Raw genomic sequence first — 25771 nt, 5'->3', positions numbered from 1 at the left:
AAAGAGTTCAAGCATGTGTGCCTGAATTATATTTAAAAAAACAAATGCTTTTTCATAACTGTAAGGGTTTCATGGTTTAAGTAATGCACAAAATGATGCACACAATTTTTGAAGCGGTTGTTGTGCTCTCTTAATTTTCATCATGATGGCTATGTCCATTCTGAATACTTTTTCCTCTCCAGCCAAGAGTTAATGGATTGCTCCATAAAATTGTTCCATTCTGACATAGGCAGATCAAGTTATAGTATAATTCAAATGCTGATGAGTGCCAAAGCGATTGCCTTTTGGTAATGTGCACATCAAGTTTGTATTAGTATCTGTTTCTTTGTTACTTTGTTTTTTCTTTGAGTTTTTTTTTTTTTCTTTAGACTGGTGAAGAAAATACTTTTGAACAGAAGGGCTACCAAGGGTTACTACCTTGGGTTACCAAGTGAAAGGAATGGATAAAAATAGTGTTAAATAACGTGAAATTGCTTATTCAACTGGCTATATATAACTGTATAAACAATAGGGCAAGTATCATTGCACTAAGATTAAGTATATACAGAAGGACATGCAAAACTAGCACCTTAGAATAAGACTTTAAATGAAACAGACTAAGAACTGGAGCATGCTGCAGAATTAGTGCACTGGCATTTCCCAGGGCACACAAACATATTAGTCTTTGGGGAAACTGCACCTTCAGAGGAAACAGGTTCAGTTTTTTAAAGTCCCTGAGTGGCACAAATGCAGAAGGTGAGGAGTGTACTACTCTGTCACAGCCTGTGACACCAGTGAGACCCACAAAACCCCTTTGTGATGCCTCTTTTAATGTGAATGGATTTCTCTAAAGGCCGAAAGCTAGCTAGTAGAGTGTGTGGGCGTGCTCTGACTCTGGATGAGAACTGTGTGTTTGTGAAGAAGGTGAGACAGAGATGTGTGGTTAAATAGAGTATGTGTTCCCTTTGGATTAGTCTTGCACACAGCTCCAATTTATAATGGCATCTGTAATTTTTCATTGCCAATATACACCAATCAGCTCTAACATTAAAGCCACTGACAACTGAAGTGAATAACCTTGGTTATCTTGTTACAGTGGCACCTGTCAATGGGAATCAAATTATGGGATATATTAGGTAGCAAGTGAACTAAAGCTGTTGCTATCAATTATATTACTAATCGATTATTCCACTAATTATTCCAATGATTAATCGAGTAATAAGATAAAACAAAACTGCTGGTTATCCCAGGTGATTATTCTCCAGGTCTAGATCTCCTATCTGCTCTCCCCTTCAGCCACTGCATTGCAACCTTGGTGTAACTATGGACAATCAACTGTCCTTCTCCTCACATGTTGCTAATATGGCCCATTCTTGTCGATTTTTTTTTCTACAACATCCGAAGGATTTAACCATTTCTGTCCACACAGGCTGCCCAGCTGCTTGTTCAGTCTCTTGTAATTTCGAAATTGGACTACTGCAACTCTCTGCTTGCGGGTCTACCCCTGAACGCTATTCGTCCACTGCAAATGATCCAAAACGCAGCTTAGCGACTTGTGTTCAACCTACCCAAGTTCTCCCACACCACCCCACTGCTGCACTCCCTCCACTTCCAGGCTTCCAGTGGCTGCACGTATCAGATTCAAAACACTGATGCTTGCCTAGATGTCCAAACAGCAGAGTCACTGGCGGAAACACTTAAACTAGCACTTTTCAAATTTGCTTTGTTAAATAAAAAATCTCAACAGAGTTGTAGGCTAATTAAATTAAGTTGTAATCTAGCGTACCTGTGTAGATTTATTTATTGAGAGACTCAAAGCACTTCTGTACGTTGCTTTGCACAAGGTAAATGCTTAAAGTGTAAATGTAAGTACTTTTTCTTTATTAAAGCACAATACTAAATATACAAGAGAAAATAAGTCAGGTCTCTTAACATGAACAAGTAATTTGTTTCCTTTTTCAGAAAAATTTACATTTTATTGCTGAAATTGCACACAAGAATATATGTGAAAACTAAACCTATTTAGTGCATTTAGTGCAAAATCATCAAAAATTCAGATTACTTTAAAAAAGTGGATTGTTAGACAAAGTTAGACTTAGTTTGATAAGCGATTGTGTTGATTGTAGCCCTTTTTTTTATGTGTAAAGCCTTCTGGCACGACAGAGGGGTGACTCTGCCCGATTGGCTAAAAAATGTTTTCCGGAATTGTGAAAAAAACTTGGAATTGCAAGGAAAAAAGTCGGAATTAGGCCAATATTTTTTTTTATGTGCCGGAAACAGGCTTCTATATGAATCTTCTCCTCACCCCTCGCTGTTTTCTCCCCGCTCCTATGTTTTTTCATTCTGAAACATCTTCTGTGTTACCAGTCCAAAGCACTCCAGAGTTTAGTGGGTGGACCTCAGCCATCCCAACAATGGACTCTTTTCTTTGTTACGTTCAGGGAAACGCTTCCGCTCCCTGAAAGCGAACACAGACAGAATGAGGAGGGGCTTCTTCCCGCAGGCCATTCGGAGTTTGAACCAGGAAACACTCAGGATCTAAAACTGGTCCACTCTCTCCATCGTCACACTTTCTCTGCACATTTTTTTCTTTTCGCACTACGACACTTTAATCACTTTAATCTCTGGACTGCCACTTTAACTCTGGACTTGCACAGCAGTGCACTTTATACCACACCATACCGCACACGGTCACTTTAAGGACAATCACATCAACCACCTTGAATTTTTACTGTTGTAAATGTTTACTGTCATAAGCATCCTGTATATACACTTTTTTCTCATATATATCTTTTTATATTTTTTTATAGTTTATACCCTTTATTTATCTGCCTTCTTTTTTCTTGGTTTATTTTTTAATAAACCAAGCTCATGCTCGACCGTCATATAAAGCATTTCACTGCATGTCATACTCTGTATGTATGTGCATGTCACAAATTAAATTTGATTTGATTGATTTGATCAGTAATAATGGTCTGCAGGGAAACACAATGCTCTGTGTGTAGTTAAATGGACTAAATGAAGCAATTTGCCTTGATGATTTTTGTATTTGAATTATTTAAGTTAATAGAGGAATCATTTCAGCTCTAGAGTGGACAGACAGTTCTTAAAGTTGATGTGTTGAAAGTTGAAAAAAATGGGCAAGTGCAAGGATATGAGTCACTTTGGCAGAGGGCCAAATCGTGATGACTGGGATGACTGGGTCAGAGCATCCAAAAAAAGCTGGTCTTGTGGGTGTTCCAAGAATGCAGTAGTTAGAATGTACAAAAAATGGCCCAAGGTAGAACAACCTATAAACTGGAGACAGTACCGTAGACATTGAAGGCAGAATGATGTTTAGGGGGAAACCTTGGGAAATGCTTAGCCAGGAAAAAGTGGGTTCTGCCATTCTTGTAGATGTTACTTGTAGATGTAACACCTACCTACATTGCAGTATATCAATTTTTTTGCAACCGTATTTCCTAATGGCAGTAGCCTTTTTTAGAAGGATAATGTGTTTTGCCACACTGCAGAACATTTTCAGCAATGGTTTGAGAAACATTACAAACAGTTCATGATGTTGACTTGGCCTCCAAATTCTCCAGAGGTAATCTAACTGAACATGTGGGATGTGCTGGACAACCAAGTCTGAATTTTCCTTTTAGTTTGAAGCTTGGTTGTATTTTTAGTTGCCATATTTGCCAAGTCTTGTCAGTGTTCTCATTGCAATTTTAATTGCACCTCACTGGCAACAGACTCTTAAAATGACAAAAATGTGTGGAGAAAATCAAACTCTAATGCTACACTGCATGAAACTAATCTAGCTAGTATCTGTATGGATAAAGAAAATCTGCACACGACATTATGTGCCCTTCTTTAGTTTGCTTAAACATAATCATAATTGGAGTCAGTCAAAGCTAATAATAACATCTTTAAAAAAAGACATTGGCTAACCACAACCCAAATGAATGCACAGCTGTCTGGTATAATTATGAAAGAATAGAGATAATCAATCTTGCTTCCATCCTTATGCAGACATGTTCCATTCATCATCCAGGATATGTTGGTAGGGTCATCAGAAATGTTACAGATTTGGAAAGCACTTATAAGAGTTTAGAAATTACAGTGCTTTGCTTTTGTCAAACGTATCAACATTTTATGAAAGATGGTTTAATTAGACTCACTCAGAATATTATAATATGCACTGAAGTGGATAATTAAAGCTATCAACTTGTTTTTCATTTTACTCCTAAATGCTTCATGTTGACCCAGTGAATTAGAAGCATCCTCATTTTGTAATGTTTGTAATTTTCTGAATTTTCAATTAAACAGGCTGTGATGGTAAATCTGGTTGACCTTTCTAGGAAGATAGTCACAGAGCTTATACAGAAGTAAAATTTGTGATTAAATTGTTGAATCATGTCAAAGACTTTCCCACCCTTAATGTGATAGAGCAACCAATAAAAATAATATGAAAACAAATATTTTAAGGTGAACAAATAATTTTATATTCTATACACTCAGTGTCCACTTTGTTAGTAGCACACAGGGTAGGTTCCACTTGTGTTAGATATTGAAATTGACATTGACATTTGTGGCATTTGGCAGACGCCCTTATACACAGCGACTTACAACTGAGCAGATGTGGGTTAAGAGCCTTGGTCAAGGGCCCAGCAGTTGCAGCTTGGTGATGCAGTACACTTACACCCTTTTTTTATATAGGTCATGAGGTTGCACTCTAAATTCACCAACCACATTCAAACGTGTACAAAAATATTATCATAGACATGTCATCAATAAAGTGATTAACATAAAATAAAGAGTTAGTTATTTCAGTAGGTTTTTCTTAGCATCTTGGTTGCATTCAACTGCTGAAGCCATGTTCTCCAAAGATCTTATAAAGCATATATCAGATCTCATTGTGGAAATGTATCAGCCATAAGAGAATGCCAAAAACATTATATGTAACATCGACCATTATGAAGGTCATCATCGAAAAGTGAGAAAATAGAACACATCAGTGATATCATCAAGATCAAGAAGTCTCTCCATAATTGTCAAAAGGACAAGTTGAAACTTATCAAAGAGGCTACCAACAGAGACCTATAGTAACAATAAAGGAGCTGCAGGAATATCATGAAAGTACAGGTCGATCCCTGTAGCCTACAACTATCTTACATATCTTAAAATGGGGTAGGGCTAGACAGGAGCTCATTTACATGAAAAATCCTAGACTTTTATATTAAATGTCTACATTCACCCCACATGTTGTGGCAAATTGTGCTATGCTTTGATGAGACTAAGATAGTACTTATTGGGCATAATTATAAAAGTTATGTTTAGTGAAAAATCCTAACAGCTTAACACCATCTAAGAACACCATGCACACTGAGAAGAATGGTGATGCCAGAATCATACTTCTCTGCAACTTCGACTTTTTGAAAATGATGATCATGACTGGTGCCCATGATCATGATTCTAGATCAACATCAACATCATCTCCAATGATCCAGTCAGAGCACAGATATAAAGCTATTTCAAAAACCTGTAGAATGGTATCAAGAGAGCTCACATGTTAATCAATTTACAGCATTTTTGCCAAGAAAGGTGGAATAACATTTGCAAATCAAGTTAAAAGAATAAGTCTATTATTAAAAAGGTAAGGGTCTTTTAACACAGTATCAAGGTGTGCACGCTTGTGTAAACAGGTTATTGTAATCTCCCTCCCCATAAAGTTTTCAAATGTATTTCATTTTTAATTAGAATTTTTTTTAATCTACATCATGCTAAAGGTGGAAAAAAGGTGAATATTTGATGTAACTTGGTTTCTTTTTTTGCACTGCATTTTAACAGGGGGAGTGTATAGCCTTTTTATATCCACCGTAGCAATTACTTTAACAAGTACTTACAGTGGAGATGAGGATGGGAATTGTGTGTCTGAGTTCCCAAGTAATTACAGTAAATTAGTCTCTTTCATTTAGACTAACAATTGACTTTTGTGCATTATGTGTTGGCAATTTGCACAAAAAAACTCAACAAATTTATTATTCTAATCACTTTGGCTCTTGGTCATGTCTTGGTTTTAGTCTTAGGCATGTTTCTGTTTGAAAATAAATTGCTCTGGCTAGTAGAGATATGCAGGCATGTGACAAATTACAGTACAGAGCCTACAATTTACATCATTTTCACTCAGAAAGCCCATGTACCCTGTGAATAGCGACAGTGTCATCCTGGAAGAGGCCACTCCCATCAGGATAGAAATGTCACCATGGAATAAAAGTGATCAGACCGAACTTTGTAATGACTTGCAGTAAGCCAGTGAATCTCTAAAGCGTAAGAGAGGCCCAAACCATGCCAGCAAAATATCCACTTGCATTTTTTTTTTTATTTCCTTTGAAGTGAATGCTGATTATACATCAGTGAACATCTATTAATTTAGCTGTTCTCTAATTTATTTCAGATCAAGAGAGGATTGGGAAAGATTCAGCATATGAGCAAGAGGGCAAAGTGATGTTTGTGATCAATGCTGTATATGCCATGGCACATGCTCTCCATAACATGCACAGAGAACTGTGTCCTGGAAAGGTGGGACTTTGCTCAAAAATGGACCCTATCGATGGAAGTCTCCTTCTTAAGTACATCCGCAAAGTCAACGCCACAGGTTAGTCTCTTACTTATTTTTAATAATTTTAGACATGAGATACTCCTGAATGCAAGCCATATAGTGGTCAAAATTGGCTAGCAATGTTTGGTTTGAATGTGGTTTTTTGGTTTTGAAAAAGGTTTTAGTAGTATAGAGCTTGTCTCTCTGTCTCTCACAGCTGTTTTTTTTTTAATTATAATTTTTTTTTTTTTTTACTAAACTGATTCACTTTGTATATTCCTGTGAAGGTCTGCAGTCTTGGAGTGTGTCCCAAACTATTAGCACTGAGAAGTGGTAGCTTGTAAAGCTCTTCTCAGGTGAGACTGCATTGATGCCAGCTCGCCTCTGACATTTATATCCTATAATTCATTGTGACGGGGTGAGAATGGAGTGCCACTTGCAGTGAAGTGGGAGTGGTTAAGAGGCACAATAAGACAGGTCCAAAATGAAGCACTCCTCAGTATCTAATCTGCTAAGCCCTTACATGGGCTGGAGAACACTCTATTGTTTTTATTTCAGTGGTGGCTTTTGTGGTATTTGTAATAGAATGTGAAATTCTCACAGATAGGGACATTTCTCATTATTGTAATACATGTCAATCTGTGATTATTTGTAAATTCATTTTGAATAATCACAATTGAAAATGTTTGGGCCATTTCTTAATTCTCTAATACTTTGGCCAGGTCACAAAATCAAAGTATCTAATCTAGTCACCTTAAATATTTTCAACCTGTATATTAATTTGACATAATTATATTATATGTTGAGATTTGCTATATGACTTGCTCAGTGGCGGGCCGTGCATTTGGTACCTGGGCCTTCAGTGGGGATTTACCCGATTTAATCCACCTCTTAATACCACCACTATCACGTTGCAATTATAGAAACCATCAATACTACACAAAAACCCATTATAACAATGTGTGGCATTACAAAGAGAGAGGCATTTTACATATGTAGGGTGAATACCATTTTACTAAAGCAAGAAACCCAGTTAAGACCAACTCCAAACCTCTACACTATCACCGCAACTGTGCCAACTAAATCATCCGAAGCAGTTTAGAATCAATATTTGTCTAATAACATGATGAAAACATTAAAATGTAAATAGAATTCAACCTACTCACCAGAGATGCAGACTCATAATTTGCACCACTCCTCAGAGGCTGTAAGTCAGTTGTACCGCTCGTACTCCCTGGTCTGGAAGTGGAGAACAAAAACCCTTTCCCGGGCTGAGACAAGCTAGCTAGCTTCGGGGTTGGCCGACCTCTCCTCACGATGTTTAGATTTTCTTAAAAATTTATTTTTAAGAATGTCAGAGACAAAATCAATTTCTCTTCCTCTGTAGGCACTACGCACTAGCACGCGCTACACACATGTTTTGCCAGTCAAATTTGGCTGTAACAGTTTCCCTCTTACCAACCAATCAGAGGACGGAAAAATGCTGACGCTATTTTGGGCCAGCTAGCTAGCCTGTAAGGCGAAAATTAAATCTGACTGGTTAAAAAAACAGACCCATTCATAATGTTCTCTATAGTAAAAGGGCCAGCAGTATTGACTTTGAAGGCCCTGGGCAGATTAGATTGACATGGCAGCACATAGAGGCTGAAATCTGATTGGAAAAAAAATCTAACATACACGTACTGGAAGCAGTGCAGCTAAAAAAAAACGCTATGAAATTTAGAGAATAAACTGTTTGTAATAAAGGAATACAATTTCATGGAATAAATATTAGAATTTAGGTTATAAATGTAGGTCAGTGCTTCTGATAGTGTTTAGGCCAGCAGAGAAGGCTTTGCTGGCCCTGATCGCTCGCCACTGGACTTGCCCCATATATAAATGTGATCATCTGTCATCTGATGAGCTCACTGTATTAGACAATCTCTTTTATTTCATGTATTTAAGGACTACAAGATGCCATGCAAAGATCAGTATAATCCTCAAAATTAGTGTCCCATCCCAGACTCATGACTATTTCATGTCCTTAAACTCAAGTTCAGCTTTGAAGTACAGGATGACTTCAAGAGAAATTGTAGCTAAAATTGCTGTTATCTGTTATGTGGTTTCTAAATGGAAATCAAATGATATTATCAGCAATAGTTGCTTAGCAGCTTTTGATGATGATAGAACTGATAAATTGTTTAATCAGATTGAGAAAGCATTTCATGTAATACACTTAACTAATTATGTATTTCCAAGGTACGAATCACTGCAGTTATGCACACCAGTGTTTGAAGTGTTACATTCCTCCTACACAAAATCCCAGTAATACTTTAAGTCAATGTGTAGGTTTTTGTGGTGCAGTACGCTGTTGTCATACTCTGGCTAAGAAATATTTTCAGCCATTAATCCAGCTGGGTTGGCTCATCAGACTTCCCACTGTGGATTAGGAATCAAAACTTTTCCAACCAAGCACAAAAAAAATCAGGATATAATTATGTACATAAACTAACCCTATGTGATAATCCTCACTGATTTTCTATGAACCCATGCTGTGCTCATTTGTGAATTTGAAAAAGCAATCAAGTGACAGCAAAACTGTTTCTTGTGGTATTGCTGTGCAAGGAACTAAAAATCAGAGACTGGGTGATTTTAAAGTGATACCCCAAAATTTGTTCTTCACGTTGTTTCCAACCAGTCCCTTTGTTGGAGCACATTGGACCTTATACCAGGTATTTCTTCAGGAAATGTAATATCTTGTGCATTTAGCACACTGACCATTGTGTACTTAAAAAAAAAAAAAAAAGTCACCTATACTTTTCATACAAGTGATGGAATGCATTTGATTAACGATCTGTCCCCATGCGCTTATCTTCAGTCACAGCTGGCAATCCAGTGCAGTTCAATGAGAATGGTGATTCCCCAGGTCGTTACGATATCTTCCAGTACCAGATTAACAACAAAACTGCTGAGTACAAAATCATTGGCAATTGGATTGACAAGCTCAACCTTAACGTAAGTGTCCCTTCGGGTGTAACCTGAGCATATGCCATATTAAACCCTGAAACCTTCAATGATTCATAAATCAGTGGTGTCTTCTAAAGGTCAATTTTCACTGGTATTTTTGAAGTATGCTTCTGCCTGATATAAAAAAAAAAAAATGTGTATTGTGCCTCAGATCTCAATGATGCAGTGGTCTGGTGGTGTGCAGCAGGTGCCCTCCTCAAACTGCAGCCAACCCTGCAAACCAGGCTGGCGAAAAAAGATTGTGAAAGGTATTCCCTGCTGTTGGCACTGTGAGCGTTGCGAAGGCTACCAGTACCAAGCGGACCCATTCACTTGCAAGATGTGCCGCTTTGACCTACGCCCCAACAAGAACCACACAGCCTGCCAGCTCATCCCTGTTATAAAGCTAGAGTGGAGCTCACCCTGGGTGGTTATACCTGTTTTTCTTGCTATCCTGGGAATCATGGCTACACTGTTTGTAGTGCTCACGTTCATACGCTACAATGATACACCAATTGTTAAGGCATCAGGACGGGAACTCAGCTATGTCTTGCTGACAGGCATTTTCCTTTGCTATGCTACCACTTTCCTGATGATTGCCACTCCAGATGTTGGGATTTGTTCATTCAGACGCATTTTCTTGGGCCTTGGAATGAGTATAAGTTATGCTGCATTGCTTACCAAGACCAACCGCATTTACCGTATTTTTGAACAAGGGAAGATGTCAGTAAGTGCCCCACGATTCATAAGCCCAGCCTCCCAGTTGGTTATCACCTTCATCCTGATCTCACTACAACTCTTGGGGGTGTGTATATGGTTTGTGATAGATCCTCCCCAGGCTTTTGTGGATTATGAAGACCAACGCATGTCAAACCCAGAGATGGCACGAGGTGTACTCAAGTGTGATATCTCAGACTTGTCACTCATCTGTCTGCTGGGATACAGCATGCTGTTAATGGTCACATGTACAGTCTATGCCATTAAGACACGTGGGGTGCCTGAGACCTTCAACGAGGCAAAGCCTATTGGCTTCACCATGTACACCACCTGCATCATCTGGCTTGCATTTATCCCAATCTTTTTTGGCACTTCACAATCAATGGACAAGGTAAGATAGCCTGGAATAATAACACTAATAAATTTAATATGTGCTAACTTTAAACAAAATGCATCATCAGATTGTGAAATGCTTATTATATGATATTTAACTGAATGTTTTTAACACAAATCTTTCAGGGTTAGGCTTAAAGAAATAGCTCTAGGGCTCCCCAAAACTCAAACATATTTGTATGTGTGTGTGTGTGTGTGTGTGTGTGTGTGTGTGTGTGTGTGTGTGTGTGTGTGTGTGTGTGTGTGTGTGTGTGTGTGTGTGTGAGAGAGTGTGTGTGTTTACAAAAATAAAAGGCCTGAATGTATGAATTACCTTATTGCATATTTATTCATCAGAGTTGTGTGGATACCGATAAATGGATTCTGGTGCAACCCGATGTCATCAGATTTCATGTGATTTTAAATGGATACATAGATTTGAATTAGAGTGCATGCAAAAAGTAAAACAAGGCCAGGACAGAGTATTAATCAATGTGTGGCTATAAAGAATGTATTTGGAAAAAAAATAAAAGAATATGGAAACTCTTTTTAAAGCAATGCATTGGGCAAAGGTTTAGGTCAGAAGGGCATTTGTCAGAGAAATACACTATACTGGACCAAACAGACCCAAACATGCACACTTTTCACAAAGAAAGGTTCTTTAAGTCATAGTTCGCCAGGGTTGTTGTGGAAAACTTGAATGGTCTGCACAAAGCCCTGACCTTATCCCTACCCAACAGCTTCTGGATAAATTGTAATGCAGAATACAGCAGGCCTTCTCAGCCAACATTTGTGAATGACTTCACTAATGCTCTTGTTGCTAAAAAACAGTCCAAAATCTCAGATTCATCCCTGTGACGCAAATCTTACGATTCAGTTCACAAATATTATTCATTCAGATTTGTTCACTGATATATTCAATGACTGTTTCCATAATTTAACGTGAAGTTTGAGAGTGGTCACAATTTAAGACATGAAATGGTAATAAAATTGCATACCTGCATAAAGTAGTTCTCAATGCTGCAGTTATTCTAAAAAAGAAAAATAGCCACCAGTCATTTTACGCATTCATGTTCAACACACTATTCTATTAACAACACATTAATGTAAAGCAGTTATTGCTATTAACAACACAGCAATAACACATAAGGCTTGTCTTTTTCTAGCCTTTTTCTTATTCACTTCTCAAATGCATGTTTTTCTTTCTCTTTCTTCTAGTGGAAAGTGTAGCAAACAGAACAAACCATGTGCAAATATCAGCCTATCTGACATCAGTGAGTCCTCAGATCCTTATTTATTTATTATCAAGTATAATAAGTTATCAGCTTGTTTAGTTTGTTTAAAACCAGTAGCTCTACCAATTTCATTCAAGTTCATAGTAAGGGGCGTATTCATTCATTACATCCTAACCATCATATGCGCCTTCCCAGCCTGCACTCTCTTTTGTGTTATATCAGTCTATAAAGTGTAAAAGAGAAAGCTAAATGTTAATTATTAACACTGTAATCATAGGCAAAATTGTATTAAATGTTTTAAACAATTAAAAGAATTATGATATTACACTCCTAGTTAAAAACCTTTTTAAATAACTCACAACCACCAGCTCTAGAAAATTTTGCAGTAAGTAAAAAAATAATAATAATTAATGTCATGTAATCCACATCATGTTTATTGTGCAAAAATCACCAATCACTGCATATTCATAAACTGGTATTATGCTTCGTGCTCTGTGGACTTAAAACTTCTCCAAAGTGCTGCGTTCTCGTTCTAACATGACTCCGGAAACGACTCATGGCCCATTTCATCATTTTATTCATGACCAACAGTTACCAGTTTATTTAATTCTTTTATTTCATTGAGGTCATGCAAAAACTAGTTAAATTATTTCAGTCCAAGTCAGGTTAACTAGGCATATTCTTCCAATTACATGCTCTGTCACAGGAACCAGAGCAGCCAAGTGTTTTATAGTGATTGCTGTAAAAGTGAACAAAAATCATGATTCAGTGCATTGAAGTGAAAGAGTATTATGTGCTCACTTAAAAAGTTTAGTCTTTTTAAATCTTAATTTACAAAATTATTAGCTTGTTTTAGGTTATCCATTATTGTACAGGAACTTAGGCAGCTTCCTTTTTTTTATTTTAATAGTTTTTTTCATAAAACAAAAATCAAACCAATATCAATCATGTTAGATGATCTTGATCTTTTTTTTCAACCTTTTGTTATAGCAACCAACAAAGTTTATTTTTTGGGGCAAAAAAGAAAAAATAACTTACCATAAGGCACTTGACCGAGTTTCGCATAATTCTGATATATACGTTTGGGCAAAACTAATACAACTTACCACCAAAAGAAATCAAACCCACAGATGGAAACATAGATAACACCAATTAACTGTTTTAAAAAACTGTAACAGTCTAAAATGTAACTCAAATCAAAGTGAAAAATTTGATATAAAATGGAATAGCTTCAAGAAAGGAAAAATCTCTAGGTTATGTATGTAACACTGGTTCCCCAAGGCAACGCTTTGGGAGCACCTCTGCGTGATCATGCTCTGAACCACGTGCAATCTGTCCAATGGAACCGCTTGACGTCACCGACAGGGTGACGAAGCGACCAGGAAGCTATTAAGCATGCTCGGTGGAGACAGCGCTAGCTTCTGGAGAGTGAAGGAAGCGCCTGCAGGGATGGACAGAGTGCGGCACCGAGACACATCATCTTGTTCCCTTGGGGGAACCAGGGTTACATATGTAACCTAGAGATTTTCCCGTACCTCTCTGACCTTCGTCAGGTCTAGGTTACCTATGTGTTTTTGCACTGCATTGTGTTTGTTTACATATACTTTTGTTCATAGTCTTTTATAGTCCTCTTTGCACAGTACTGTTTATTCAGCGTATACAGTAGGTTTACTGGTCGGCGCTATTTTGTGTTATGTGTATCTGTCTCACACTGTCTTGTGTTGTCTGTCTGCACTGTTTTTTTGTCTGAACTGTTTGCACTAGGTTGCACTCGATGCACTTTATGTAGCTTAATGTTGTGTTTTGTAGCTCCATGTTGTTTAGTGCAGCACCAGCGTTCTGGAGGATTCTCATTTTCACTGTGTACTGTGTACCACTGTGTATGGTAGAAATGACAATAATAGCCTCTTGACTTGACTAAACTCTCTAGGTTACATACGTACCCTAGAGGTGCTCCCCTTTTGGGAACTCGAGCTGTGTCAACAACGCTTTGGGAACGAGAATACAACACAGCCAGACTGGCAAATCCCTGCCTACTGTGGATGAGCACAGCTAGGTCAAAGGATTGAGGGGCCAGGAGTGGCGCTAAGGTCAAGGCTGAAAGACCTGACAAAAGTCAGAGGGCTGGACCAGCCCACAGCATTGCAAATGTCCTAAAGAGAAACCCCAGAGGAAAAGCCCTTAGAGGCCGCCACACTCCTCGTCCAGTGAGCTCTGACCCCAAAGGAGCGGGGAGACCAGTAGACTCATTAAAGGAGGAGATAGCATCCACAACCTACCTGCTGAGGGTCTGCTAGTCCGCAGGAAGACCCCTCCTTTACGGACCATAGCAGACAAACAGCTGGTCGATTTCCTTCACAGGCTGAAAGGAATGCTAGGACAGGGCCTCCAGAATTACTGCCAGATCCCACAAAGGCACTTTAGGTCGCACCTGAGGACTCAGCCATCTGGTACCACGGAAGAAACGAGTCACTAACGGATTTTTCCCTAGCGACTGCATGATGTGCCTCAATGGCCGTTTTGGCCAGCACGGTCTATAAAACTTCCTTCATATTTGCACTCACTTCTGGGGGGAACCCAGGTTTCCTCCACATATCTTAGTCTCGTAAGGCTCGCTGTGTGACCTTGATCATGTGAAGTGGGTTGCCCCTCCGAAAAAACCCTCTGTTCCTGGTCCACCACTGCAGAGGTCTCATGTGCAGGAGGCCAAGAGTTACCACATTTGACACAGCTGCCATCAGACCCAGCAGTCTCTGAAACCCTTCTCAGGCCTTCTCTCTTCTCTCTCTGACAGCTGAGAGGATAGACTCGATTTGAGCAGGAAACAACTGTGCCTGCAATGTGGTTGAATCCCTCACTTTGTCTAGATAGGTGGTCTTCAGTACTGGACACAATTTTCTTGCCGTTTAGACTTACCCCCAACTCTTTCATGTGGGTGAGAACATCATCTCGATGCCTGAAGCTGTTCTAGAGGCCCCCTGTGATGCAGCAGGCCCCCAAAGCCTCTACGCTCCCAGGCAGAAGCTGGGACCCCTCAGAGGCCCTGAATTGTAAGAACCTTTTTGTTTAAGCCCTCCTATTGATGTAAAATCGTACCTGGCTGGGGCTGCGCCCACCGAGGAGGTCCGAAGCTGCTTGGTCAGGGCATTCTCACCCCACATCGTCACATATCGACGCTGTGGATGTTGCGTCCGCCGGCGTCCACATCCGACGCCGAGGGTACCCTCTTCGCGTCGATTTTCGACGTACAGGGACGGGAAACCCTTCGCGTCGCCGACGAGATGGATGGGAGCCCCTGTGCTTCGCTTTTCAATGCAGATCGCTGTCCTATACACTTAATAATTTATTATCTATCATAATAAGTGTATAGGACTAATTTTAAAATTTCATAAAATTCTGAAGATGACCGTAACCCTAACCCTAACCCTAACCCTAACCCAAACCCTAACCCTGACCCTAACTCGAACCCTAACCCTAACCCAAACCCTAACCGTAACCCGCAAATGGGGTCCCGTCCATCTGCGTCGAAAAGCAACGCGAAGGGTTTCCCGTCCCAGTACATTGAAAAGCGACGCGAAGGGGGTACCCTCGGCGTCGGATGTGGACGCCGTCGGACGCAACATCCACAGCGTCGATATGTGACGATGTGGGGTGCGAATGTGTTGGCTTGGTAGACGATGGAAGGACGATGCAGCACCGGGATAGACATATCTCGCAAGCATCTCCTCGACCTGGGGAATTGCCCATAACTGCACTCCCGCAGCTTTGCCACAGCAGAAGCAGGACCAGACTCCGGAAGTGGAGTGTACGCCTAAGCATGTGTGCACAATGCAGAACCGAGCATGCGTCACCCACAGACACGCAGCAAGGAATAACACACTTAGCCTGAAGGATTGCTTACCTCTTTCCATTACATTCTTACCTTTGGCTTGCCATAGTGAAACCTAAGAGAAGGAAGAATAGACTCACACAGAGCACTTATTGAGTGTGGTCAGGCAGAGGCATTCCCAAAGCGTTGTTGATGCAGATCGAGTTCCCGAAGGGGAAGCCAACATTTCAGAATTATCCATTTGTAGCATAAAAAAATGCTATTGATAACCTGTAGAACGATTTGGAGAGGGCTTTCCCTGATAGATGGCCATTACATTTACATCCTCTCTAGCAGAAGCATCAGTATTAACCTCATAAAATGCATTTTCTGTGCATTGTTGTGCATTTTTTTTCCATACCATAAATTTTTCTTGGGGATTTGAAATTAAGACAAATTGTGTGTTTTTGTGCAAGTTTTGCAGGAAATATAATGCAAAAGTGCTGTATAAATGGGTTATAAAAACGCTTAACAACTGTTTTGTCGCCTTTTTCTCATGATGTCCAACTTTTCTTGGACTTGAAGATTGGTCTTGTAAGTATATCGGTGACCTCTGTCAGCCATGGAGGAATTAAAAAACAGCCACAAATTCTACACAAATATATTTGAGCTTGTTCAATTTGCTACAGATGCGGTTTGCCTGCTAGATGGCCCTGAAGATCCTAACTTGGAATCTGTTTGGTTAAAACAACAGCTTTAAGCAACATTGTCTTAATGCTACAGGTGTCTGCACTGTTGATTCTGAAGGCCTCAAGGAAGATTTCTTTGACCATGACATCGTGATATAATGGCTGAAATTGGCTAGAACTGATTGGATAGGAAATCTCCACAGAAACAGTCCACTGCTGAAAGCAGCACAAGTGAGAGAAAAGCTTTCAAATGAAGAGATCTGACTATTGGGAATAATTTAATACATATTCATGAATAAAAAAATGATATAAAATATGTATGTAAATCAGTGATAGTGTTTAAGCCAGCAGAGAAGGCCTTGCTAGCCCAGATGGCCCACCACTGCTTCCAAAGCTATTTGTTTTTCATTAGAATTTTGTTAGCTACTTTATCACATTATTTGACCCGCCATGAAAATTTATCTGACATTACTTATTATAGATTCATCAGTTTACATCACAAAAACCTGCAATTCTAACAGAGGTGAAAATTTTATATCCACTGTACCAGAGCTGGGCAGATTAAAAGCATATTAAATACAATGTTCTGCATTTAAAAAAATAATTTTTATATATTTATTTTCGAAGTATAATAATTGTCAGATTATAGTTGTGTATTTGTATAATGTGAGCTCAATTAGGATTCATCTGTTTTGAATTATTCTGAATACATAATGTGGTAATTTGTATTCTGTAACAACCCAATCATCAAAAAGAAAAAAGGACTTAGGAAGAAAAAGAAGAGGTGATTGTCACCTTCAGCAAAGCTACACAGAGAATTCTTTTTTTATCCAAGATAAGCTAAGCCGAACCTGGGACACAGAACAATGCATATTTAGACTATTACTATACTAACACTCTGAGTAACCAGACCATGATAAGTTTCAAGCAGTCATGATTACATAATTAACTGATTGGGACCAAGTTCACAAAATAAGTCCCACACACTCCGTTGTTTCTGATGCTATTTAATTAAGTTCTTTTTAGGAGGATATAAGATTTAAACATGGTGTTGGAATGATTGGAAATGAAAGGGAATTTTCACTAGGGAACTAATGTGTGCAACATTACTTTAGTAATTACTGAATAATTACACACATAACCAACAAAGTGTAAAATTAAATTGGTAATTACTTCTACACAATGTTTCTTTTTTAAATAAAAAAAATCAATAAATATAGTATCACTCAACAGTGGTATATCCAACATGATGTATTTATCTAAAGTTCTGTAGTCTATAAATAAATTATTGAATTTCTCTCATGTGCAATATCAAAGAAATATGAGACATGAGTGAATTGTCTACACCGGGTCTCACACTTGCAATGCCCCAACTGTGAAAAATGTGAAAATTCCCGTACTATGTTTAAAAAATATAATGTTTTGCGATAAGGATTGACACATCACAACAAGAATGTCTCAAAATCAGTTGAGCTGACAAGTACAACAAAACACAACGAGTCAGTGATGACTTGTTTTTTCAGAGCAATTAAACGCTTCACTTCCCTCTAGCTTGTGATTTACTTCATCTGTCAACCTGTTCGCTCATCGCCTGTTTACTGCCAGACGCCTTATCAGGATTCTGGTTGCCAACCTCATATGGCTTGTGTCAAAGTAAATGTGATGAATGCCACTAGGGGTTTTCTGGATCGTTTGAATGGAGTTTGTCTGGTACAATCTCTAAAGTGTAATCAGCAAGGGAAATTCCTGGTCTAAAGGAGAGAGCAAAATGATGTGTCCTCCCCTGAAGTGGTAGATATTATATTAATCTACCCGTAAGTATTGTAAGCACGGAGTTTGATACTGAGGTCCGAGTGCAAGCCGCCCACGTCACTCAGACTGCTATTTGCATGCATGCTCACCTGGGAGAATTGTAGGCTGTCACACTGGTGCTAAATGGTTCATTTGCTGGAGCATTATCATGTATTGTGCTGGTGACAGAATAATTGTTGTCTCTTTGAAGGGAAGGCCAACAGCACTTATTTACATACAGGTGCGTTTCAAGGCTGAAAGACTCTTTGAATAGCATTCTTGATGCTTTGACTCATCACTTAGAGTAACCATTTTCTCTGTGGGTCTAAAATTGTGTTGTACTTTGCTGTATTGTTCACTCCTGTCATCACTTTTGCTTCCCAAACGTGTCATGCTGGACTACGGAAATATTGTGATGCAATGTGAATTGCCAGTGAGTTGAACTGCAGCCATTATGTAATATGCCTTTTTAGGTAATAACCTACAAGGTGGCATCTTTGTATTAGTGTTCAGTAATGACAGGTTAAAAAATGGAGTGCTACCACAAATATAATGGTTCTTTTGCATTAATAACACAGTGAAAGTGCAATTTCATTAGGGGTCAATTTTCTACAATAACATGATTTGTCCTTTGGGCATAGAAATTGACATACCTCTTAATATAGAATATTGATAAAGTCTTCATCTACATGTAGCTTTGTGAATTGGACAAATAAAGTGGAGCAGTGTGAATGCAGTGAGTCTCTCTTGGGACAAAGTCCCTGAGGGCAAAACCTGTTTTAGTCCCCTGTTCCTATTTCACTTGCCTGCTCTCTGAATGCAGTTGTTCATTTTTATTAAATTAAATTCAGAATGATAGGTGACACAGACCTGCAGCAGGCAGTGCAGTTGTCTTACAGCTCCAGGGTCAGGGGTTCAGCACTGAGCTTGGATTACCCTATGTTGGTTGAATGTTGTGTGTGTGTGTGTGTGTGTGTGTGTGCGCGTGTGCGTGTGCGTGCGGGGTGTGTGTGTGTGTGTGTGTGTGTGTGTGTGTGTGTGTGTGTGTGTGTGTGTGTTTTGTTGCCCTATGATTAGCTGACTTCTCATTCCAGGTGAATCCCTGCTTTGCACTCAGTTTTCCAGTGATCTGGTCCATGGTAACCATGACTAGGAAGATGAATAAGGTACAGAATTATGTAGTCAGACCAGTCAGTTTAAAGTGGTCATGTTTTACATGGACACAGATAATGTTTTTGTTAAACCTAGTATTAAAACAAGTGGTGCTACAATAGATAAGCCTTCCCCAACCACTGCGTACCTGATCATTCACTAAAAACAGCTTATGATTGTATTATCATGAACTACATGATTTTTATAATTTCTATGATTAATCATTTTAAGGTTGCTCATCTATGGCAGTGTTCTGTAATACAAGTGGGAGCAGAGGCAGAGGTTTTATTTTACAGTGCTATCATACACAAACAGTGACAATAAAAACAAAACACAACATGACATGAACAAGAAAATCCTTAACCTGAGCGAGAACAAGAAACAATGCCACCCAAGAAAAACAAACCTGAGACAATGAGTGTGGGGCATGGTAAGACTAAATACAACTGCTAATTAACCACAGATGTGAAGCAGATACAAACAGGCATATGCCATTATATAAGGAGGTACAATTTTATCCATAAACTCACTCTTCAAGAAGCTCTTCATAAACAGTAAGTTTCAGTAAAGCAGAATTACAATATTTGGTCAAAAAAAGAGAGGCAAAAAACATTTATTTTAATATTTCCCAGTCTTTGAAACTTTATCAAGGCTTTGTATTTCTGCATGCATTTTAAAGAGATATTTAGAACTACATAATTTAAATAAATGGAAGGATAAAGGAATTATATAAAAGTATTTTTCTAGCAGGGACTCTAATTAATAACCCAAAGAATGTGTTGATTATTTATTTTGGTGCTTTTGTGTTTTTCAATGCTGTGGATTTGGGTTATTTATTCTGAATTCAGAATAAATAATTTAATTTTGGTCAACATTTCTGCATGTTTTTTTGTAATACTGTAGACTAATGTAGTTCAGATATTGGGTCTCATTTATCAGGCCTGATAAATACAGATATCATTTCTGTCATTTGAATTTCATTTATTTAAAAGATTATTATAATTTAATTTGGATTAGATTTAATTGTGCAGTTTCATTTTGGATTAGTTGAAAGGATCAGGTCGAATGTTGATCAGGGTCAAAGATGCCAGGCTCGAGTTGCAGTAGTGCTGTCTTGAGATGACAAGGGACCAAACAATCAACTGAGTGGCCTGTGTGGCTAGAAATAAACAAACCCTTCAGATGTTGTAAAGGTAAAAATAATGCATTTGCATGTCAGATTAGCAGTATTCAAAGAACCGTATATTTGATTGCCTTTAGTCACACTATTGTTAAGCATTGTGATCGAATGTGAGATCTGAGTGTTGTTCATGGAGATAACAAGAAACTGGCATAGGAATGAAACACCTGAGATAAACAGAAATTTAGTTTCATTGGGATAAAATTGCTTCAAGTGTCATCTGCATAGCAGTGGTATGAAAACCCATGTGAGAATATGAACTCACTAAGAGATATAGAGGACCGAAGAGGACCAAAGGTATTGGACTAAGAGTATTATCGAAGAAAACGTTTTCATCATTGGCATTTTATATTCCTGCCATTCATTAAAGCAAAATTAGCAATAGATTAAGCAGTTGAAGTTGTTTGTTGAGAATATAAGGATATCCCCTGGCCAGGTTTCACTAGAATTGCATCAGGCAAGTCTCACTTTATTATATCTCATGATTGGCTTTGGATCATCTTGGGGCTGCAATCTGTCATCTGGTGGAGCAGCAGTCGGTAAAAAAGCAAGTTTAGGCTAACCCACTTTCTTCTATGACCCCTCACCATAAAAATGAAAAGAAAATTAACATTAATAAAGGCATTTGATTCATTTAGAGCCGATGTGTGTTTTTTTTTGGAGAGGCTTGGTTTTATTTGGTTTCTTCACAAAATTAGGTCTACTCTGTCTTCCTTGAAGAATTTCAATCTTAGCACCAAGCACAGGTCAGGTCTTTGAATTAAATTAGTTATTATAAATCTAGAATGGTCTTATTTTTACTGGCAAACTCGATTCGTAATATCATTATTTAAGGAAGCATCACCTACTCCATCTTCTTAGACAAAGAATTTAGACTGGACTGTGGACTGTAATAAAAACAAAAAAACGAAAAAAATAAAAATAACCCACTGGCTTCAGGATTTCTTTGGTATATCTTATAATTAACTGCTTTATCCTGATCTGAATTACTGAGGTTTTGGAGCCTATCCCAGAAACAGTAATAGTAATAATAAAAACATGTATGTTCATACATGTTCCATATGTAACTCTTTCATGTTTCGCATTTGTCATTGTTTATTTGCAGATGTACATCCAGACAACCACTCTTACCATCTCAGTCAGCCTGAGTGCGTCTGTGTCTCTGGGATTGCTCTACATGCCCAAAGTTTACGTGGTACTCCTCCACCCTGAGCAGAATGTGGCTAAGCGCAGCACACGTAGCTTGAAGGCTGTGGTCACTGCCGCCACCATGTCCAACAAATTTAACCCCAAGGCCAACCTCAGACCCAATGGAGAGGCCAAGACTGAGCTGTGTGAGAACCTGGAAACTCAAGGTGAGAAGCCCCTTTTGTGTTCTACATTTCTTGTTCTCATTTTTTTATTTATTCATCCATAGGCTCTGTGCCTGTCAAAATAAGTGGAGCAGTACTAAAACAATTTTCTTACCTATACATGTATATGAAAATGTACCTGACTCCGTTGAATGTTTTTTTTTTTTTTTACAATACTGTCTACATTATATATGTTCTATTTAAACTACTTTGAGTTAAGCAACCAGATATGAAATATTTGTAAATATGAAACAAAAGGGTGTTTTTAAGTCTATGTAATATTCTCTCTCAGGGCCATGCAGAAAGGGGCACATGGATCAAGATTTTAAAATACCATCTATAGAATGACCTGCTGCAATATAGCAAGCAATATTCAGAGTTTTACAAGAAACAATAAGTGACAATTCATTTTTTCAACAAATTATCTTGGATCATCATCATCATCATCATCATCATCATCATCTCTGTGATTAACCAGTTTATCCTGGTGAGGTGGTTTCAGATGCGGTTGTGGGAACACTGGGCTTGAGGTGTGAAAATGCTTTGTATGGACTGCTAGTCTTATACATTCATGGCTTTAAATATACACACTTTCACACCCTTATACATTCCAAGGGGACAGCTGTAATTACAATACAGCTAAAAAAGTATGACACAAGACAGTAGTGCAGTAAACAAACAATATATGCATCTAATGCATGCGAGTTAAAAAAAATAGGCATGTGTTCTCTCTGTTTTCATCTTGTTTATCCTCTGTGTGTCCATTACATGACTAGTGTGTTTTTTATATTGTTAAGATATAGTAATGCTGTTTGTGTTAATGCTGATAATGTGTTTAAAATGAACTAACAGGACATGTTAAACAAAACGTGGGAGCATAAGATGAACTCACTGAAACCAAAGTGCCTACAAATTTCAAATATGGTGCAGTTCTGCTTGTATTCTCTTATGCAGTACATACAATTAAGTCACTGCAGCAACAAGGATCACTTTATTCCCAAATTTTTGGTTTGAAAATGCTGCCTAATCTCATTCTAGAAATTCAACTACAAGGTAAATTGTTTTATATTTAGTTGGCCCTTTAGTCTTGGAACTCATCTTTCACCATTTGTAAAACTGGGCACTAAAGTAAAACTGGGCAAAATGTAGATAGTCTTTGCACAAAGTAAATATTAGCTTATTCAGCAGAAATTACTTATGATTATGCAACCACACTGTTTGTAGCCTGCAGAGAGATTTAAATTGTGCCTGTGGAGAGAGTTAGGCACTACGGGCTCCATATTCAGGAAAATAACAATCTGGTTTACTCTTGTGATTTCATTTAGACATGAAGAAACAGATGTTAATTACAAGCAGCTGGGAGGAAAATTTTGAAACATGGCATGTGCTCTCTCTTTCAGGACTTAGCCCCAGACAAACATACATCAGCTACAGCAACCACACAATGTAACAGAAGGCAGATTGCAACTGAGAACCATCAGACTATTGTGACTGGAAGTCAGGCCATTACAGTTGACTACTCTCATGGTTTCTTTCAGACAGGTGAACTTACAGAAGAGAACTTGGGCAGTATACTAAAATATTCCAGTGAAGACCAGATAAAGATCCTAAGGGGGACATCTTTATGTCTCAGGATGTGACTCATAACTTGATCTCGTTATTCCAAAGGATCTACCTACCAGTCATCCCAAGGGATCCCAAAGAATCTGCCCAACAGAAAAGCACAAGAAGCAAGTCTAAGTCACTGCTATGGACCTCAGTGAACAGACGAGCTTCAGTGCAATCAAAACAAGAAACCCAATTGAAAGGACTTAAAAATTGTTATGAACAGTGGTGCATGTGTTAAACAGAGAATGTAAAAGTAAATATGTATGCAATGCTTCTCTGTTCTAATTGGTATTCAAACTCTTACATGTCTGTTTGCTTATTCAGAATAGACAATAATTTGACCTGATGAATACACAATGCTCTGAAATTCTGTATGGACAATGTATTATGTTGAAAAAATCAGTCATTTCAAACATCTGACATAAGACATTTTCTTCGCTGAGTGTTTTTCAAGTCTGCATCTTCATATCGAACTACCCAGATCTACAGTAGCTTGGTCAGACACCCATTTTCTTTAATTACACTAGGCTCAGCCTTATGGTAAATTTATTTAATTAAATCTTATTAATATGGTTGAAAATAAATAAAGTCACAGTAAGCTATAATTATTTTTTTTACAATGCTTTGGAGTTTGAGCCTTATTGGAAAATAAAATCTCTTGACCGTGTCCTGACAAAAGTCCATATGTCCAGGCAGACATACAGTCTCACTTGCTAGATTATTAGGTGTATTGACTGTAGTAATTCCATCAGTTAATTCTAGCCATGCAATTTTTTTACTATAACAAAACTGCCAGTCTCTCTATGGTGTGGGCTAATCGTCCTCTGTGGCAGTTTCTGACTATAGAACTTTTGTTGGCTGAATATTTCTTCAGTGACAACGAGGTGTTTAAGAATCATAGCAACACTGCTGCACCAGATACACTCACACCACATCATCAACCAAATAATCTTTGGTCTTACTGGTGGTTACTAATCCACTGATAAACAATTTAGGGTAAACAGTTGTCTATAGGAACAGAGGCTACAGCAAGCAACTTAAAAGTGCAACTCTGTAGAAGATGTTCCAGAATAAAATGACCAATGACTGTAGCTACAAAGTAATTATGTGCAATAAACTGGCATCTGAGCATAATGTTTGATGTGAGGACCTATAATACTAATAATTATATTTTTATAGGTAACACAAAATTGCAGTGATGCAGTTTGCTATGGAGAAAACTTTGGATCCAGGGGCCAATGGGTAATCCCTAGAGTCCAAAATTCTCAAAAGCCTAAGTGTGATCAGTCATGCTTTTTCTATATTATTATTTCTTTGCTACAATAATAAAAAAAAGTCTTTACCCATTGAAAACAACAATCATCTAATAATCTGAAGCATAGGAAAGCAAACATTCTTCAAATGATTGACAGCATTTTTAAATATGTTACTATACTGTGAACTAATCTGTGTGTGTACGTGTGTGTGCACTAATGTATTGAAACATTTGATTGTTTAATTGCAACTATGTATAATTGTGCATAAATAAAGAGCAAATATCTGATGTTACCTCTTGTCAATGTTGGGTGGCTCTACAATTCTAAAACTTTCTGTGGCCCATAGGTGTCGTAAGTAGATAAATATCTCATTATGGTTCACATGTACATTTATAATATTAACACTAAGGATAGTAAGAGTCATTTGAGTACAGTAATTCACACATCTCAAGACCTTCTGACAGAGTTATACAGTGCTGTATGATATATTTGATGTATGCCACTGGGAATGGACTGCACTTAGAAATAAAAAGGTGTTCATACCTGTCAGCCACACCCATAGGTAAAGGGGAGTCTAGGGTTTCTGCTTAGAGAATATCTTTCCTGCATGGCAAAGAAGCAGTAAACCAGGGGTCTGCAATGCTTAATTTTTATTAAAGGTTGCAAAATCAGTCTACTAGAGTTGGGTGATATAACAATGAATATACCTTTTTTTTTGCTTTAGTGATTACCAGCAAAATGGCAATTGTGTGCAGTGGTCTAGAGAAATGGCTGCCAGATATACATTTAAGAAGTCTATCAGTCCCTAATGAATAATTATTATCTTTGGAATTGGGCATTATGCAAGATACAGCCAATACGATGCAAAATCTTCCATTTAATGGCAAAGGCCAACGTTCTAGAGGCTCTTGTGTTCAGGAACTGGTAGGTTACGGTACTTGTATGTTCATTTGGCACAAGGGACCAGAACAACACAAGCATGATGATATCTGCTACGCCTTGGGGTAACAGGGTTGTTTGTGTATCTACCCTCAAGATGATTAATAATGCCTGCTTCAGTGTTA

The 25771-nt window shown here is 38.2% G+C and overlaps 1 protein-coding gene across 6 annotated transcripts in view; it reads left to right on the top strand.

Annotated features, from left to right (window-relative positions):
* LOC124383807 (metabotropic glutamate receptor 4-like) overlaps positions 1-24999 on the top strand; it is a 134851-nt gene extending 109852 nt beyond the window's left edge. Inside the window, exons 7-12 of one of the 6 annotated variants that reach the window (XR_006925282.1) lie at positions 6419-6619; positions 9420-9556; positions 9720-10655; positions 21597-21846; positions 22136-22330; positions 23244-24999. Coding sequence is in view for 4 of the 6 variants with exons in the window: in XM_046846138.1 (XP_046702094.1) it covers positions 6419-6619; positions 9420-9556; positions 9720-10655; positions 21597-21846; positions 23244-23293 (1574 nt within the window). In the remaining 2 variants the exon portion in view is untranslated. Of the gene's footprint in view, positions 1-6418; positions 6620-9419; positions 9557-9719; positions 10656-11854; positions 11911-19253; positions 20126-21596; positions 21847-22135; positions 22374-23243 lie in introns of those variants that run through there. The other 5 variants (XR_006925281.1, XM_046846144.1, XM_046846138.1 and 2 more) reach the window with 5 other exon arrangements.
* Positions 25000-25771: the final 772 nt, after the last annotated feature.

Source organism: Silurus meridionalis, chromosome 1 (assembly GCF_014805685.1).
Source record: "Silurus meridionalis isolate SWU-2019-XX chromosome 1, ASM1480568v1, whole genome shotgun sequence".
Classification (NCBI taxonomy): Eukaryota; Metazoa; Chordata; class Actinopteri; order Siluriformes; family Siluridae; genus Silurus; species Silurus meridionalis.
The sequence above is the reverse complement of the archived record's forward strand: the minus strand, read 5'-3'. Positions and strand labels throughout refer to the sequence as shown.